Below are 15,798 nucleotides of genomic sequence, written 5' to 3'. Positions count from 1 at the left end.
GCACTGAAAAGAAGGATGTCACAGAATGAGAGATTAAAAAAACACACATCAGCTAAAGAGGATAAAATTTATCAACTGACTTAAGAAGATGGCACAGACAAAGACTCCCTCTGTTCTATAGAGTTTTTTTTTATTTAAAGCATTGCAGTTATTTTCATATTTTCTTCATGCCAGCCAAGAACTTACTCATAACGTACTAACCTACACAACCTGTAATCAGAAGACTTCCAGACAATTTGCAAGATTATCTTTCAAGTAATGACTCACTCTGAAAGCATGGTGTGCCCCCACAGTTGGTTCTGTACACTGACTGTGGTTATTTTGGTCCCATACCCAGGCTAAGCAAATAACTTAGATTAACTTGCCTGTAAAATTTGTTATTGTGGAAATAGTAAGTTATTTCTGAAAACCCTGATTGATTGATTTATCGTTTATATAAATATATATTTGTCTTTGTGTAACAGTACATTTGGTCAGTAATAATATTACCCTCTCTTCAAAGTAGCTGACCAGGGGATAAGAAAGGAGTCAAAATATTAGCATCATAGCATCACGGGAAATGCAGTGTATTGGATAGATATCTGGATGAGGGTGAGGACAAACCTAGGTTCTAATCTCCCCTTAGACAATGCCTAGCTGTGTGAGCTTGAAAAGAACGTGTAATCTCTGTGAACCTCAGCTTGCTTGTCTTAAAAATGGAGATATTAATGCCTGCCCTACTACCCCACAGAGTTAGTGTGAGGATTGAATGAGATAATATATACAAAGCACTTTGTAAACCTTAAAGTGTGATATAAATGTGAGCTAGACTCAGACCTAGAAAGGACTACAGAGAAGGTCTAGTCCAACCCATTCATTTTAGAGATAAGGTAATTGAGCTACAAGGTCTCAGAGGTGTTGGAAAGCATAGGTGAATATCTTATAACATTTGGGAGTTGGGAGAGTCCTCAGCCACCATCTAGTCCCACCCATATACTAAAATAATTCCCACTGGGACACATTAAATAAGTGGCTGTCCATCCAGTCTCCACTTAAAGGCTTCCAAAGAGGGAAAACTCACCACCTCTGGTCTGGGCGCCCTTTTGTTCCAAAGAAAAGGGCAGCAGGGTGGTAGGTAAAATAACAGTGTTATTATACAAAGGGAAATCCTGTCTTTAAAAAACTGGGCATGCTTGAAAGGTGCATGTTGTAATCCTCTACTTTTAACGAGACAAAAAAGCATTGTTCTTTATAGTATAACTCAGGGCAATCTATAACATAAATAGGTAATTAATGCTTGGGCGACCAGATGATTGAATGGATAGAGTGCTGGACCTGGAGTCAGGAATACTCATCTTGTGAGTTCAAATCTGGCCTCAGACACTCACTAGCTGTGTGACCCTGGGCTAGTCACTTCACCCTGTTTGCCTTGGTTTTCTCCTCTGTAAAATGAACTGGAGAAGGAAATGGCAAGCCACATCAATATCTTTGTCAAGAAAACCCCCAAAAGGGTCAAAAAGAATCAGACACAACTGAAAAATGAAACAACAATTAATGTTTGTCCACTTCCCCCTTTCCCCTAACTATAGGGATACTCCAAGTCATTTTTCTCTTTTCATTTTATAGTCTTACAGTTGGCAACCTCTTTAGCTTGCTTGGGCTTTATTCCCATCTTTATGCTGATAAGTCCTAGAGTTTTAGATATCCAAGCTTAGTCTCCTTCCCCGGCCCATGTCACCAAGTTCTTACTGAACATTTTAATCTGGGTTTCCTGTATACATCTCAAACTCCACACTTCCAGATATTTCCTCCACATGCCACCCGGCTATCTTCCTCATCTCTCCTATCTCTCAGTCTTTGGGTCCCCCTGCTTGGATAGGTGAGTTTTCATATCATATTACATGGAATACAGCCCTAACACCACTTTACAGACCTCTCTACCATCTCTGTACCTGCCCCTTTCCTCTTTGGGGGCTTCTCTTGATGTTGTCTTTCCTCATTAGAATACAAGCCCCTTGAGGTCAAGGACTGTCTTTCTTTTTTCATGTAATTATATCCCCAGCACTTAGCACCATAATTTTCACATCATAAATGCTTAATAAATGCTCATTGGTTGGTTCTAACCAATCAACAAGCATTTATTAAGCACCTAAGTGTCATGAACCATGCTAAATACAGGGGAAACAAAGAAAAAGGTAGGAAAGGCCCCAAACCCAGACCTTGTTCTCAAGGAGCTCACAGTGTAATAGGGGAGACAGCATGCAAACAATTATGTATGTATCTACCTGTATGTACACCTATCGGTGTATATACACACATGTATAATCAAGTATATATATTATTTGTACCTAGTACAAATGGTATATGCAATATATGTGTCTATGTTTATATACATGCATATGTGCATACAGTTTATATACACATACATATAGCACACACATATATATATACTATGTATGTACTGTGTATGTATATATGTATATGTGTGTATATGTTTATACTGGAACATTTGGAAATGATCTCAGAAGAAAGACCCAGCATTAAGGAGGATTGAAAAAGACTTCTTGTAGAAAGCAGGATTTTAGTTAGAACCTGAAGGAAGCCAAGGAAACAAAGAGATGGGGGAATAGGAGGAAGAGAATGCCAGGGATGAGGTGCAGTCATTGGAACTGCCTGACCTCCATTCCCCAGTTAATAAAATATCAAATGATATGAACAGGCAGTTTTCAGAAGGAGAAATCACTATTAATAAAGACTATCAAGAAGAAGTGATTATCAATAGTCACATGAAAAATGCTCCAAATCATTGTTGATTAGAGAAATACAAATTAAAACAACTCTGAGATACTACCTCATACCTATCAGATTGGTTAATATGACAGAAAAGAAAAATGGTGAATGCTGGAGGGGATATAGAAAAATTGGGACACCGATGTACTCATTGTATGTGGAGTTGTGAACTTATCCAGCCATTCTGGAGGACAATTTAGAACTATGCCTAAAGAGCTATAAAACTGAGCATACCCTTTGGCCTAGCCCTATCACCACCAGTCTGTATCCTAAAGAGATCAAAGTAAAGGGAAAAAGACCTATATGTACAAACACACACACACACCCCCACACACACACACACCAACTCTTTTTGTGGTGACAAAGAATTTAATGTTGAAGGGATGTCTATCAACTGGGGAATGGCTAAACCAATTATGGCATGTGATTGTGATAGAATACTATTGTGCTGTAAGAAATGATGAGCAGAATGGTTTCAGAAAATGTGAATTGATACAAAATGAAGTGAGCAGAACTAAGACAACATTATATACAGTAACAGCAATATTATAAAGAAGATCAACTGTAAAAACTTAGTTACTTTGGTCAATACAATGATCCAAGACAGTTAATTACAAAGGACCTAGGATGAAACTGCTGTGTATTGAAAGAAAGAGAGAGACAGACAGAAAGAGAGAGAGAGAGAGAGAGAGAGAGAGAGAGAGAGAGAGATGATGATGATGATGATGATGATGATGATGATGATTGATGGTGAACTGAGTGTAGATGGAAGCATACTTTTTCACTATATGTTCTTGCTTTTTGTTGCTGTCATTGTTTTGCTGTTTTGCAACATGGCTAATAGGGAAATATGTTTTGCATGGCTTCACATATATAATTGATACACTGCTTGCCTTTTCAATGAGTCAGGGAGGTATGGGAGGGAGGGAGAGAATTTAGAACTCAACATTTTAAAGAAAAAATGTTAAAGATAAAGTTGGAGATGTTAGTCTAGAAGTCATGAAAAAGTTTAGGGCTAAATAAATGGATCTGAGAATTATTAATATAGAGATGATAAGAATTGATGAGATCACCAGGTGAAATAGTAAATATATATAAGATATGTGGGAGGAAGGCTTCTTGTATGCTTCTATAATGTTGTTATTGTTGAATCATTTTTTAAGTCATGTCCAACTCTTCATGATTCCACTTTGGGGGTTTCTTGGCAAAGTTACTGGAGTGGTTTGCCATTTCCTTCTTCAGCCCATTTTACAGATGAGGTAAGTGAGGCAAACAGGTTCAGTGACTTGCCCAGGGTCACATAGCTAGTAAGTATGAGGCCAGATTTGAACTCAGGAAGATGATTAGCTATGTTGCATGTGTGTATATACAAATATACATACAAATGCAGCAGAAAAAAAAACATTGGATTAGAAGTCAGAAGATCCATATTATGTACTTTTTTCCTTTCTATCAGGTAACATTTTCTCTAGGGGTAACAACTGACATTTTTAAAGTTCTTTAAAACTCACAAAGTGCTTGACATAGCTAGCAAAGATAGGAGATGAGACATGAACCTACATCTTCTTGATTTGGGGTACAAAGCCCTGTCCTCTATCTTATGCTGCCTGTGAAGTGAGAAAGTTCCACTAAACTTAGCTTTTTACAGTTCAGTCAGGCAGCTTTAGGATGGATCTGAAACACAGGTGACTTCTTTTTTTTTTTAAAGCAATTGGGGTTAAGTAACTTGCTCAAGGTTACACAGCCAAGTGTTTCTGGGTGGGTGCTAAGTGTCTGAGCCCGGGATTCGATCTCCAGGTCATCCCAACACTGGAGCTGGTGCTCTTACTCTCTGTGCTACCTGGCTGCCCCCACAGGTGACTTCTAATTCTGGTTCAGACTATATATGGGTCATTGAGTGATCATGACTCTAGACCAGGCCTGCACAACTTGCAGCCCAAGGGCTGCTTGTACGCCAAAGGATTTTCAGTGACCAGTGAAAAATGTAGAGAACACAAGACAAAAGCCAGGCACCCAACACTTTGGGTATATCAGTTCCCCAAGCATCAACTCTTCTTTCCCCTGTATTTCCTATGCCTGTTAAGAAGACAGAAAGAGAGTAAAGTGAAGACTGGCTAATATATTGGCCCCACACAAGGCCCTCACCCTCACAAGGTCAGAACCTTGGCACCCCAGGGCTGGAGTTCTAGAGATGAAAGAGTTAAGTCCTCTAAACATGGTCTCTGGTTCAGGCTACAAGGCAACTGATGAGAAGGCAGGGATGGCAAAGTTCCTTCCTTCCTTCTACGATTGTTCTTCTAAACTTTTTCATTGAGAACATTTGAGAACACTTGGAATTGAAGTATTCAACTTGAATTTAGTAGCAAGGCATCTTGACATTGATGAAGTCTGAATGTTTCAATTTTCCTCTTGAACTCATCAAAACATACCTTTCTAGTCTCCTCTCATATTATTTTCTTCTATCTAGTCTATATTTCAGCTAAACCAGACATCTCTCTTTTGCTTGGCATGTGTCTTCTGCTTTCCCACCTCTTTGGTCAATTTGTTCACTGTGCTTGGCAAGTTCTCCCTCTTGGCATTTACCGATTGAGGTCTTACCCATCCTTTAAAGCCTAGCCCAGAAGCCATCTTTCCTATAATTCCTCCTTAAATCTCCTTCGTTTGTCAGTGGTCTCCATCTTGCTCTAGTGGAGAAAAGGATCTGATGATCTAATGAACCATTCCATTAAGCAAAAGGGCACCAATTAGATTGTTGAGCTCAGAGCAAATCGTTCTCACTTTCCGAAGTTAAATTTGGTTGACTCTTTTATGGGGTGGGACAAAGGGTGGAGAAGTCATTTTATCCAAATATTATTTTTAAATGAGTAGAACAGATGTTGTTTGGAGTGACTTCTCCCCACTTTTTAAATCTTCACCCCTCACTACCCTTATGTTTTTTTTTTCTAAGCCAAGTCCTTGCCCAGAGCCTTGTACTAAAGGCTAAGTTATGGGCCCAGCCTGAAAAGATCATATTCACAAATAAAATAAAACATCATTCCTGTTCTAATGACAGTGAAGGGATAGGGAACACTGATGATATAGTACATAAATTTTGGCTGAAGCACCAAAGACACACGTTCCTTGGCCAAAGAGGTCAATTCTCCCATATGTTTTAGGACAGTCTTGAAGCAAGGTAAAAGAAATCCTAGGTCTCTAAAGGTTTTTTTTTTCCTTATACAAAATATGCCCTAGTGCTATTTATTTGACAAATGCGTTTTTTTCCATTTTCTGGTCCTTTTATGATTTTGTTATTATTAGTAGGCTAAAGGAACTATGAGCATCTATTTGTTTTTAAATTTTATTTTTACTTTCAGTTCCAGATTCTTTCCCTCCCTTCATCCCTTTCCCCACCCACAGAGAAGGCAAGAAATAAGATACCCATTATACATATGAAGTCATGCAAAACATATTTCTGTATTAGTCAGGGAATATCTATTTGTGGGTCACTCATTCAGAGTCCCTATGCCCACTTTCTGCTCCTTCCTTCTCCCTACCTTTGATCTATGAGAAAATAATTTAAAGGTAATAGTCCTGTTTCTCTCCTGTGCTCTAGTCCAGATCTGCTATTGGATGTTTCCAACTGGATATCCCCTAGAAATATCAAACTCATGTTCAAATCAGACCTCATTATCTTCTTTTTCTTTCTTTTTTATTATATTGTTACATATTTATGGAACAAAACAGGCACTTCTATAACATGGTACAATAAAAAGATGATTGCACATGAAATTGCAAATCTGCTATGCACGACTTGCAATTTCTTTCAAATATACAACAAAATTATCATGTAAATTTCTTTTTTTCTCCTTTTTTTTCACCTTCCCCACACCCTGCCCTAGAAATGGCTACCATTAGACATGAATAGGTATACATACATGTAAAATTATTCTATACATACTTCTTCTCTCCCCTGGCTCCAACCTATTCTCCCTAATGTCCCTACTTCTGTTGAGAGCACCAATTTCCTTCCAGCCCCTGAGGTTTACAATGTCAGAGTTATCCTTGATTCTTTCTTCTTACTCATTCCCCACCCCATATCCAGTGTCTACTTCTATATACTCTTGCATCCATTCCCTTCTCTCAACTGAGAATGGCTACTACCCCAGGTTCAGGTTTGCCTTGCCTGGCCTAATGAAATAGCCACTTAACTGGTCTCCCTGCTTCCAAGTTCCTCCCTAGCCCAACAGTTTCTTTGTTTAGGTTCTAAATTGATATTCCTAAAATATAATTCAAACCATGTCACTTCTCAAAAAGCTCCAGCCTCTTCCTATTGCCTTTAAGGTAAAAAAAAAAATAGTACAATATCTGTTTGCAATTTAAAGTTCTTCACATTCTAGCTTTAAGCGCCTTTTACAAGCTTATTTTCCATGTGGTCCCTTCCTACACTCTACTTCCAGCCTATTTGCTATTTTACTCATGCATGGTTTTCCATTTCTGCCTATGTACCTTGGCGCAAGGCTTGGTTCCAGTACTAAAATGTACTCACTTCCTCCCTCCTCACCTTCCTTAGAATTCCAAGCTACCATCACAGCTTAGCTCACTTACCACCTCCTACTTGAGACTTTTTCCTAGGCCTTAGTTCTCAGCTGCTAAGAACCTTCCTCCATCAAAATAACTTCGCATTTCTATTATATCTCTTTTGTATTTACTTATGCAAATATATGCTCTTTCTTACCAGGACACATAAGTCCCTTGAAGGATAGATAATTTTAGCTTTTGTCTCTGTACAAAGTGCCAGGAACATAGTAGGTCCTTAATAAATGCTTTTTGAATTAATTAAATATAAGTGAAAAGCATATTAAATTTCTCTTGATTGACTGACCTAACCTAGTATTTGATTTTAATGAGTTTCATTGCTTGATTTTCTCCTGCTCACTCTGAAATAGTATTAATAATAGTATATATATATATATATATATATATATATATATATATATATTTGAATATTTGATTTTAAAACTTTCAATTCGAGATTCATTCCCTTCCTCCCTTGTCACCCACCCTTACTGGGAAGATAAGCAGTTCAGTATAGGTTGGACATGTGTGGCTAATGCAAAACATTAACATAGAAGATATATTGTAAAAGACCGACTATATTTCCTTTCCTCCTATCCCACCTCCCACTTGTTCTATTCTCTACTTTGATCCCATCTCTTGTCAAAAATGGGTGCTTCCAACTTCCCTCCCCCACAGCCTGCCCTCCCTTCCATCATCCCCCCTCTCATCCCCTTCTCCCCCTACTCTCCTGGAGGGTGAGATACCCTATTTAGTGTGTATTTCATTCCCTCCTCAAGCCAAATTCAATGGGAATAAGGTTGACCCATTCCCTTTTGCCTTTCTATTCTTCCCCTCCATTGTAACCATTTTCCCTTGCCTCTTTTGCATGAGATAGTTTACCCCATTCTGTCTCTCCTCATCTCCTCTCATTATATTCCTCTCTCACTTCTTAATTTCACCTTTTAAGTATCATCCCTTCCTGTTAAATTGGTCCTGTGCCCTCTATCTATGTATACCTGTAAACATATATACACACATTCACATATGTATTCATATGCCCATATACCCATATATATATATATATATATACACATATATATATTTCTATTTCCTTCAACTACTGAGAAAAGTTTCATAAGTTACAATTATTGTTTTTCTATGTAGGAATGTTAATAGTTCAACTTTGATAAGTTTCTTATGATTTCTTTTCCATTTACCTTCTCATGCTTCTTGTATCTGAATGTCAAATTTTCTATTCAACTCTGGATATATATATTTTTTCATCAAGAATGCTTGAAAGTCCTCTATTCCACTGAATTACCATATTTTCTCCTGAAACATGATACTCAGTTTTTCTGGGTAGGTGACTCTTGGTTTTAATCCCAGCTCCTTTGACCTCCAGAATATCATATTCCAACCCTTCGATCCCTCAGTGTAGAAGCTGCCAGATCCTGGGTTATCCTGATTGTGTTTCCACAATATTCAAATTGTTTCTTCCTTGCTGATTGCAATATTCCATCCTTAATCTGGGAATTCTGGAACCTGGCTATAATATTCCTAGGAGTTTTCTTTTTGGGATCTTTTTCAGGAGGTGATCTGTAGATTCTTTCAACCTCTATTTTGTCCTCTGGTTCTAAAACATCAGGGCAGTTTTCTTTGAAAACTTCCTGGAGGATGATTTCTAGGTTCTTACTTTGATCATGGCTTTCAGGTAGTCTAATAATTTTTAAATTATCTCTCCTGGATCTCTTTTCCAGGTCAGTGGTTTTTCCCATGAGATATTTCACATTGCCTTCTATTCTTTCATTTGTTTGAATATGTTTAACAGCATCTTGATTTCTCATAAAGTCATTAGCTTCCATTTGCTCCAATCTAATTCTGAAGCAATGATTCTCCTCATTGAGCTTTTGAGATTCTTTTTCCACCTGGCAAATTCGGCTTTTTGAGGTATTATTCTCCTCATTGCTGTTTTGAGCCTCTTTTGCCATTTAGTTAGTCTGTTTTTTAAGGTGGTATTTTCCTCAGTCAGGCTGTTGACTCTCATTTCATAATTTTCTTGTGTTGTTCTCATTTCTCTTCCCAATTTTTCCTCCACTTCTCTCATCTGCTTCTTAAGGCCCTCTATGTAACCAGCTCGTATTTTCCTTTGAAGCTTTTGGTGCAGGGGTTCTGACTTCACTGTCTTCCTCCTGTTCCATGCTTTGCTCCTTTTTGTCCCCAAAATAAGAATCTAATGTTGGAATCTTCTGTCTGCTTTGTTTTCTTTGCCTGGTCATGTCGCTCCTCAGTCACTTGACCCCTGGGCTTTTTGCCACAGTAGGACTCTGCCACCAGACAGGGGAGCTTTCATCCCAAACACTGGGGTTTTCTCAGCTGCTGGAGGTATTAGATGGGTGCCCTCTCTGAGGTCTTCACACGCTCTGGCAAGGTGGACATACACCCCAGGACCTCCACCTTAGACTGCATTCCAGATCCAAGAAGGTTAAAGCAAGAGCGATTACCCCTCAGACTGGTACTTGGTCTCCCTACACTCTGCAGGCCAGGAGCCGAAGCTGCTGTCTCAGCAGCTTCTTGCCCCAGGGGCAAAAGCCATGCACTCCCACTTACTGGGTCCCAAATCCAGACTGCACTGCCCTCTCACTTTGTCGTTCGCATCTATGTGTTGATAAATCTGGAAGTGGCCACAGCAGCTGCTGATCTGGAATCCCTCTGGCCAGTGGCTGGTCAGGCTGGCCCTGGGGCTAAAGCCTTGGCATGGGGCTGGGCTCCTCTCCCAGAGGACTGTGCTGGCCGATTCCTGCTGGCCTGCTGGGAGGTTCTCAGCAGGAGGTTAGATTCTCTGTCATTTTGTGGGTTCTGCAGCTCCAAAGTTTGTTTACAGTCGCCTTTTTACATGGATCGGGGAAGGTGGGAGCCAGAGCAGTGGGGAGGTCCTGCTTCTACTCCCTTTAAATACTTTCTAATCTGATTCTCATAACAACCTTGGGAGGTAGGTACTGTTATGATCCTCATTTTACAGTTGAGGAAACTTGAGATACACAGAAGTTGAGTGACATGATCACACAGCTAGTAAGTGTGTAAGAGCCTTATTTGAGCTCAGGGCTTCCTCAGTCCAGGCCCAGCACCTCTATTCACTCACTGGTTTGGGAGTCAGGAGGCTGAGTTCTTGTCCTGGGGCTGCCACTAGTTAGTTGGCTCTCCGAACCTTCATTTCTTATAATAAGGGAGCTGGGTAAGTTGTTGGCTCTTTTCAATGTGAAAATATCCATCATCCCCACTAGTTTCTGTCATTCAGGAAGTTTCAAAATCTTTTGCTTTTCAGGTTGTCTTATTCAATATTTCTGTGACTTCAGATCCTGGATTGAAATCTGTAATATTTCTCACAAGATCACATTTCTTTTCTCTTTTGCTAAAATTATCTTTTGAATGAATGAAAAGGCACTTTTTAAAAGTTCTAACTATGTTCAAAGTGTTTTACTAAATTCTTGGGGCACCAATTAAAAAAGATAAACATTCCTTTGTCTAAAGAAGTTTGCATTTTAATAAGAGAAGATGACTCTTTTAAAAGAGTAGTCAGTGAGAGTTCATTTGGAGTAGAGAATCCATGAGATTGTGAGTAGAGTCATAGGACAATTGATTAACATGTTCTCTTCAAGTTGTTGCTGTTTGTCCTTCATTCTTGAAGTGGACAAATGACATCAGGAAGATAATGTCTTGACTCGCAAGTGAATTTGATTTAAGTGAGGCAGGGCTGTGCAAAGTCATTAATCTCACTTTTTTTCTCCAGAGCCATCTGGGTCCCACTACTGGGAGTGGCTCTGGATGTTGTGGGAGATTTTGACTTTTTTAAACTAAGGTCCTTCCCAGGTCTCAGTTTGTGTGAGGCAACAGTCATTCAGTGATTAAGGGTACATAAGAAAAGAGGCAAAGAATGGCCTCTTTTTCCTAGTCCAAAAAAAACCCCATCAATCTGGGAGGGGAGGACCCTCAAGGTTTCTGGCCAAAGCACAAACAATTGCTATTTAAGCTCTCTCTGAGCCATCAGAACTGTAACAATGAAGGAGTTGGGTATAGACAGGGTAGTGCTGCCTAGGCAGTGTCATGGCATAAGGCATGAGTACAGCCAGAGAACAGTGGACATCCTGATAGTGATGACTCTAAGTTGGGCTAGTTATGGAAAGCTTCCACCAGTTTTTATTGATGCCTTTTATTTTTACATCAACCTACAAGCATTTATTAAAAGGTCTACTATATCTCTGTATATATTCCTCCTCACACCTCTTCTCCATGAGCCATCTTTTGTAATGGAAAAAAAAGAAAAGAAATAAAAAACATATATGATTAAATATGACTACAGTATTCTGATCCCTATAGTCCCTCACCCTTGCAATGAAGAGGAGGTACCTTCCTGCAACAATTTCCCAAAATCAAGCTTGGTCATTATAATTATCCAGAAGTCATTACCATGTGGTGATCTTTCCTTTTATGTTGTCATTTTGAATGTTGTTTTTCTGGTTCTTCTTACTCTGCTCTCATCAGTTCACCTGAATCTTCCTGTGCTATGATTCTTTCATCTCTGTCACTTCCTTGATGGAACATATTCTATTATATTTATGTACCACTTTTTTTTGCCATTCCTCATTCAATGGGTACCAACAGTGGGACTTATAGCTTTAGAACCTGCTTATCTTGTGATTAGCACAGGGTAAGGTCACCTAAGAGATATGTGTTCTAGCTGACTTGGAAGAAATGGCAGAGAACCAGGATTTTTTTCTTCCCTCACCTGCCCCACCACCATGGAAGTCACTTGATAATTTTCTAATTCACTTGAACCCCCAAGGGCTGAAGTTATGATTTTTATTTGATCCTATAGATCTTGAGTAACCTAGTAATGGAAGAGCTCTTGCCAACCCTTCAGACCGACCTTCTACCTAAAATGAAAGGAAAGAAGAATGACAGAAAAAGAGCTTGGTTTGGTGTAAGTGACTCTATTACCTTATTACTGCTCTTGGTTTTTGGGTAAAACAAAATTAGCACTGCCTTCTCACAATTGGTAGCTGTCTAAAAAGAATTCTGGGTAGGGAATTGCATTTCATGACTAATTCTTGTTTCTGGCTAGTCTCACTTATGTAAGGACAAAAACAAACTCAATGCAAGTTGGAAAGAAAAACAAGAACTTTTTTTTAATTTTGGTAGTTTAGTTCAAGTTGTGATGGTCCAATCAACAATCCTAATCTCTGTTCTTTGGAGTGTCAACAAGGTGATCGTTTGTATAATGCAGAACACTAATTTATATGTTATGTTTTGTTATAGATTTTAGAAGAAGCCTACAACTTGGTCCAGCATCAAGTTTCAGAAGGATTAAGTACTTTGAAAGAGGAATGCAGGGCTCTGACAAAGGGCCTAGAAGGGACCATTCGTTCGGACATGGATCAGATTGTGAACTCAAAGAACTTCTTAGCTGGAAAAATCAGAGGTTAGAGATAAAATGTTTTCTTTATGGCCTCATTTCAGAGCTATTCTCTGGAGACATGTTGTTAAACAGATGATGTGCTTATGACATCTAGTCATAAGCCTTTAAATTTATTAAGCTACACATTTCTATAATCCTATAGTATGCCTAAAATAAGTAATTTGGGGGTAATAATTAAAACAATGGGGGAGGAGTGATAATTGTTTAAGACAGTTCTCATGCTCTATAGCCAGTGAGAAAGAAAGGTCACTTTTGCTTTTAATATGATCTTTCAACATTCTTCTTGGACTAGGTAGCCTCTGAGATTCCTTCCATCTCTTAAGATTATGCCACTCTGATTTTATGATTCAGTGTCTTCCCTCTCCAGTCCCAACTTCCAATCAACAGCTGTCAGATGCATGTTCCTAAGGCACAGGTCTGGCCATGTCACTCCCCCACGCAAAAGCCTACAATGACTGATTCCCTGTTACCTCCAGAATCTCTCTGAGGTGTGTCTGATTTATTCTAGGAGGTAGCTTTGTATAATAAAAAGAGTGCTGGAGGTAGAACATCAGAAACCTGGGTTCAAATCTCGCCTCTAATGCTAGCTGTGTGACCCTTATCAAATCTATGAATTATAGAATTTGAGAGCTAGAAGGGACTTCTCACCTCCTTGCAGTTCCCACCTCCACCCAATTATTCCTAGTTTAGACCTTTGGGACCAAAAGGAATGAATCTCATCCCTGTTCTATGTGACAGCCCCTCAGAAACTTAAGGGACAACTATTGTGTCTCTCTTTCCTTCTCTAGGCTAAACATGCCCAATCATGAAATCAAGGACATTCACTCTCCTCCTATGGACATTCTCCAGTCTGTCAATGCCATTTTTAAACTGTGGTGCCCAAAACTGAACACATTGCTTCAATTGAGGTCTGACAAGGACAGAGTACAATGGGATTATTTCTTCTCTATTCCTAGAAGCCAGGTCCCTCTTAGTCCCAAAGTTTTATTAGTTGTTGTTGATACTTGACCCTGCTGCTTATATTGAATTTGTAGTCCACTAAAATACTCAAATATTTTTGTAGAAGGAATGCTGTCTAACCCCTACCTTATACTTGTGGAGTTGAATTTTTGTACCCAACTGTAATATTTTACATTTATTCCTATTAGATTTTATATTATTAGATTCAACCCAATGATCTAGCCTGTCAAGACCATTTTGGATCTGGATTGGGTCATTATTGTGCTCTCCATCCCAGCTTTGGGTTCATTTGCAAATCTGATGAGCATACCATCTGTGTCTTTATCCAAATCATTCATAAAAATGTTAAACATGGGGCTGTTAGGTGGCACAGTGAGTAAAGTGCTGGCCCCAGTGTAGTGAGGACCCGAGTTCGGTTCTGGCTTCAGACACTTAACATCTACACAAAAAAAACTAGCCATCTAACCTTGGGCAAGTTACTTAACTCCAATTGCCCTCCAAAAGGCAAAAAAAATGTTAAACCACAAATTCTGGGGACATTCCACTAGAGATCTTCTGTCTGTCATATTGATGTTGAGCCATGAACAACTGCTCTTTAAGTCCAGTCATCCAACTAGTTCTGAGTCCAAGTGATTGATTATGTTGTTGTCTAATTGCCATTTCTCCACAAAAAAAAATTATTATGAGCTACTTTATCAGAAGCTTTGCTAGAAATATAGGTAAATTTTATCTGAAACATTTCCCCCATATAGTAGCCTAGAAATCCTGTCAGAAGAGGAAATGGGCTCAGTCTGGAATGTGTTCTTGATAAAGTCATGCTGGAAATTTGTAATCACTGCCTGCCTTTCTAGGTGTTCAGTAATGCTCCACTCCAGAATTCATCCCTGGAATAGAAGTCAAATTCCCTGGCCTATAATTTGTAGATACTCTTCTCTTCCTGTTATCAAAAATCAGAAAAACATTTGCTCTTTTCAAATCTTTTAGTACCATAATCCATTTTCCACTATCTTTAAAGTTTCAGTGACAATGGCATTGCAGTCATATCTGCTAGTCTTTCAGTAACCAAGGATGTAGTTCATCTGAGCTAGGTGACTTGAATTCATCAAAGGCAACTGGGTGTCTCTCACTGATCCTTTACTTATCTTGGCTATCAACTCAGTGTTAGTCATTTTTGTTCTGTCATTTTCAGGGTAAAGGTCATTCTCTTTTGCAGAGAAAACTAAAACAAAATAAAGAGTTAAGCATCCATGCCTCCTCTGTTGTCAATTATCATCATCCTATCAATCCAAAGCAAAAAGCTATGCCTTCTTTGATCTTTTGTTTCCCCATCTAGCTAAAAATCTCTTTTTGTCATCTTTTTTTCAGGACTGGGTCATATTCTTATATTCATTTCCTGGCATCTGTACTTTCTTCCATTTTCTGTACATTTCTTGTAAAAATATAAGTTAGTTTGGTACATTCCCTGGTCAGCTATGTCAAGGCAAATTCCATTTTCTTCTTCATTGAAATTGTTTCCCTTTCTGTGTTCAGAATATCATGCTTGAGCATTTCCCATCACCCATGGGCTGACTTCCCTACATCATTTTAGTCTATAGGATCCTGCCTGTGTTTCCTCTGAACTCTTTGAAATCTTCTTTCCCCAAATCTAGGCTACACGTCAGACATACCAACAAATATATACAAAGCAAGCTATATACATGATAAATAGGACATAATTAACAGAGGGAAGGCACTAGATTTAAGAGGTGTTGGGGAAGGCTTCTAGTAAAAGATAGGATTCCAGTGGGAACTTAAAGGAAGCTAGGGAAATCAGTAGGCAGGGAAATCAGTAGACGCTCCTTCTTTAAGAAGGGAGAGCATTCTAAACATGGGGGAGAGGTATAGAAAATGCTCTCAGGGCTAAGGGATCTTTCCATGTGACAGACAGGAGGCCAGTGTCATTGGAGCTAAGAATACCTAGAAGGGAGGAGTAAGTGGTAAGGTAAGGTGTGAGAAAACTAGAAAGATAGGAGGGTGTGTGTGTGTGTGTGTGTGTGTGTGTGTGTGTGTGTGTGTGTGTG

At 39.0% G+C, this 15,798-nt stretch overlaps 1 protein-coding gene across 1 annotated transcript in view; it reads left to right on the top strand.

Annotated features, from left to right (window-relative positions):
- NIBAN1 (niban apoptosis regulator 1) overlaps positions 1-15,798 on the top strand; it is a 213,657-nt gene that overhangs the window by 168,837 nt on the left and 29,022 nt on the right. Inside the window, exons 7-8 of the mRNA XM_069074417.1 lie at positions 12,179-12,283; positions 12,619-12,781. Coding sequence (XP_068930518.1) covers positions 12,179-12,283; positions 12,619-12,781 — 268 coding nt within the window. The remainder of the gene's footprint in view (positions 1-12,178; positions 12,284-12,618; positions 12,782-15,798) is intronic.

This window comes from Petaurus breviceps, unplaced genomic scaffold (assembly GCF_028583685.1).
Source record: "Petaurus breviceps papuanus isolate PSGF00001 unplaced genomic scaffold, PetGlider_PUasm1.0 90895, whole genome shotgun sequence".
In the NCBI taxonomy this organism is placed as follows: Eukaryota; Metazoa; Chordata; class Mammalia; order Diprotodontia; family Petauridae; genus Petaurus; species Petaurus breviceps.
The sequence above is the reverse complement of the archived record's forward strand: the minus strand, read 5'-3'. Positions and strand labels throughout refer to the sequence as shown.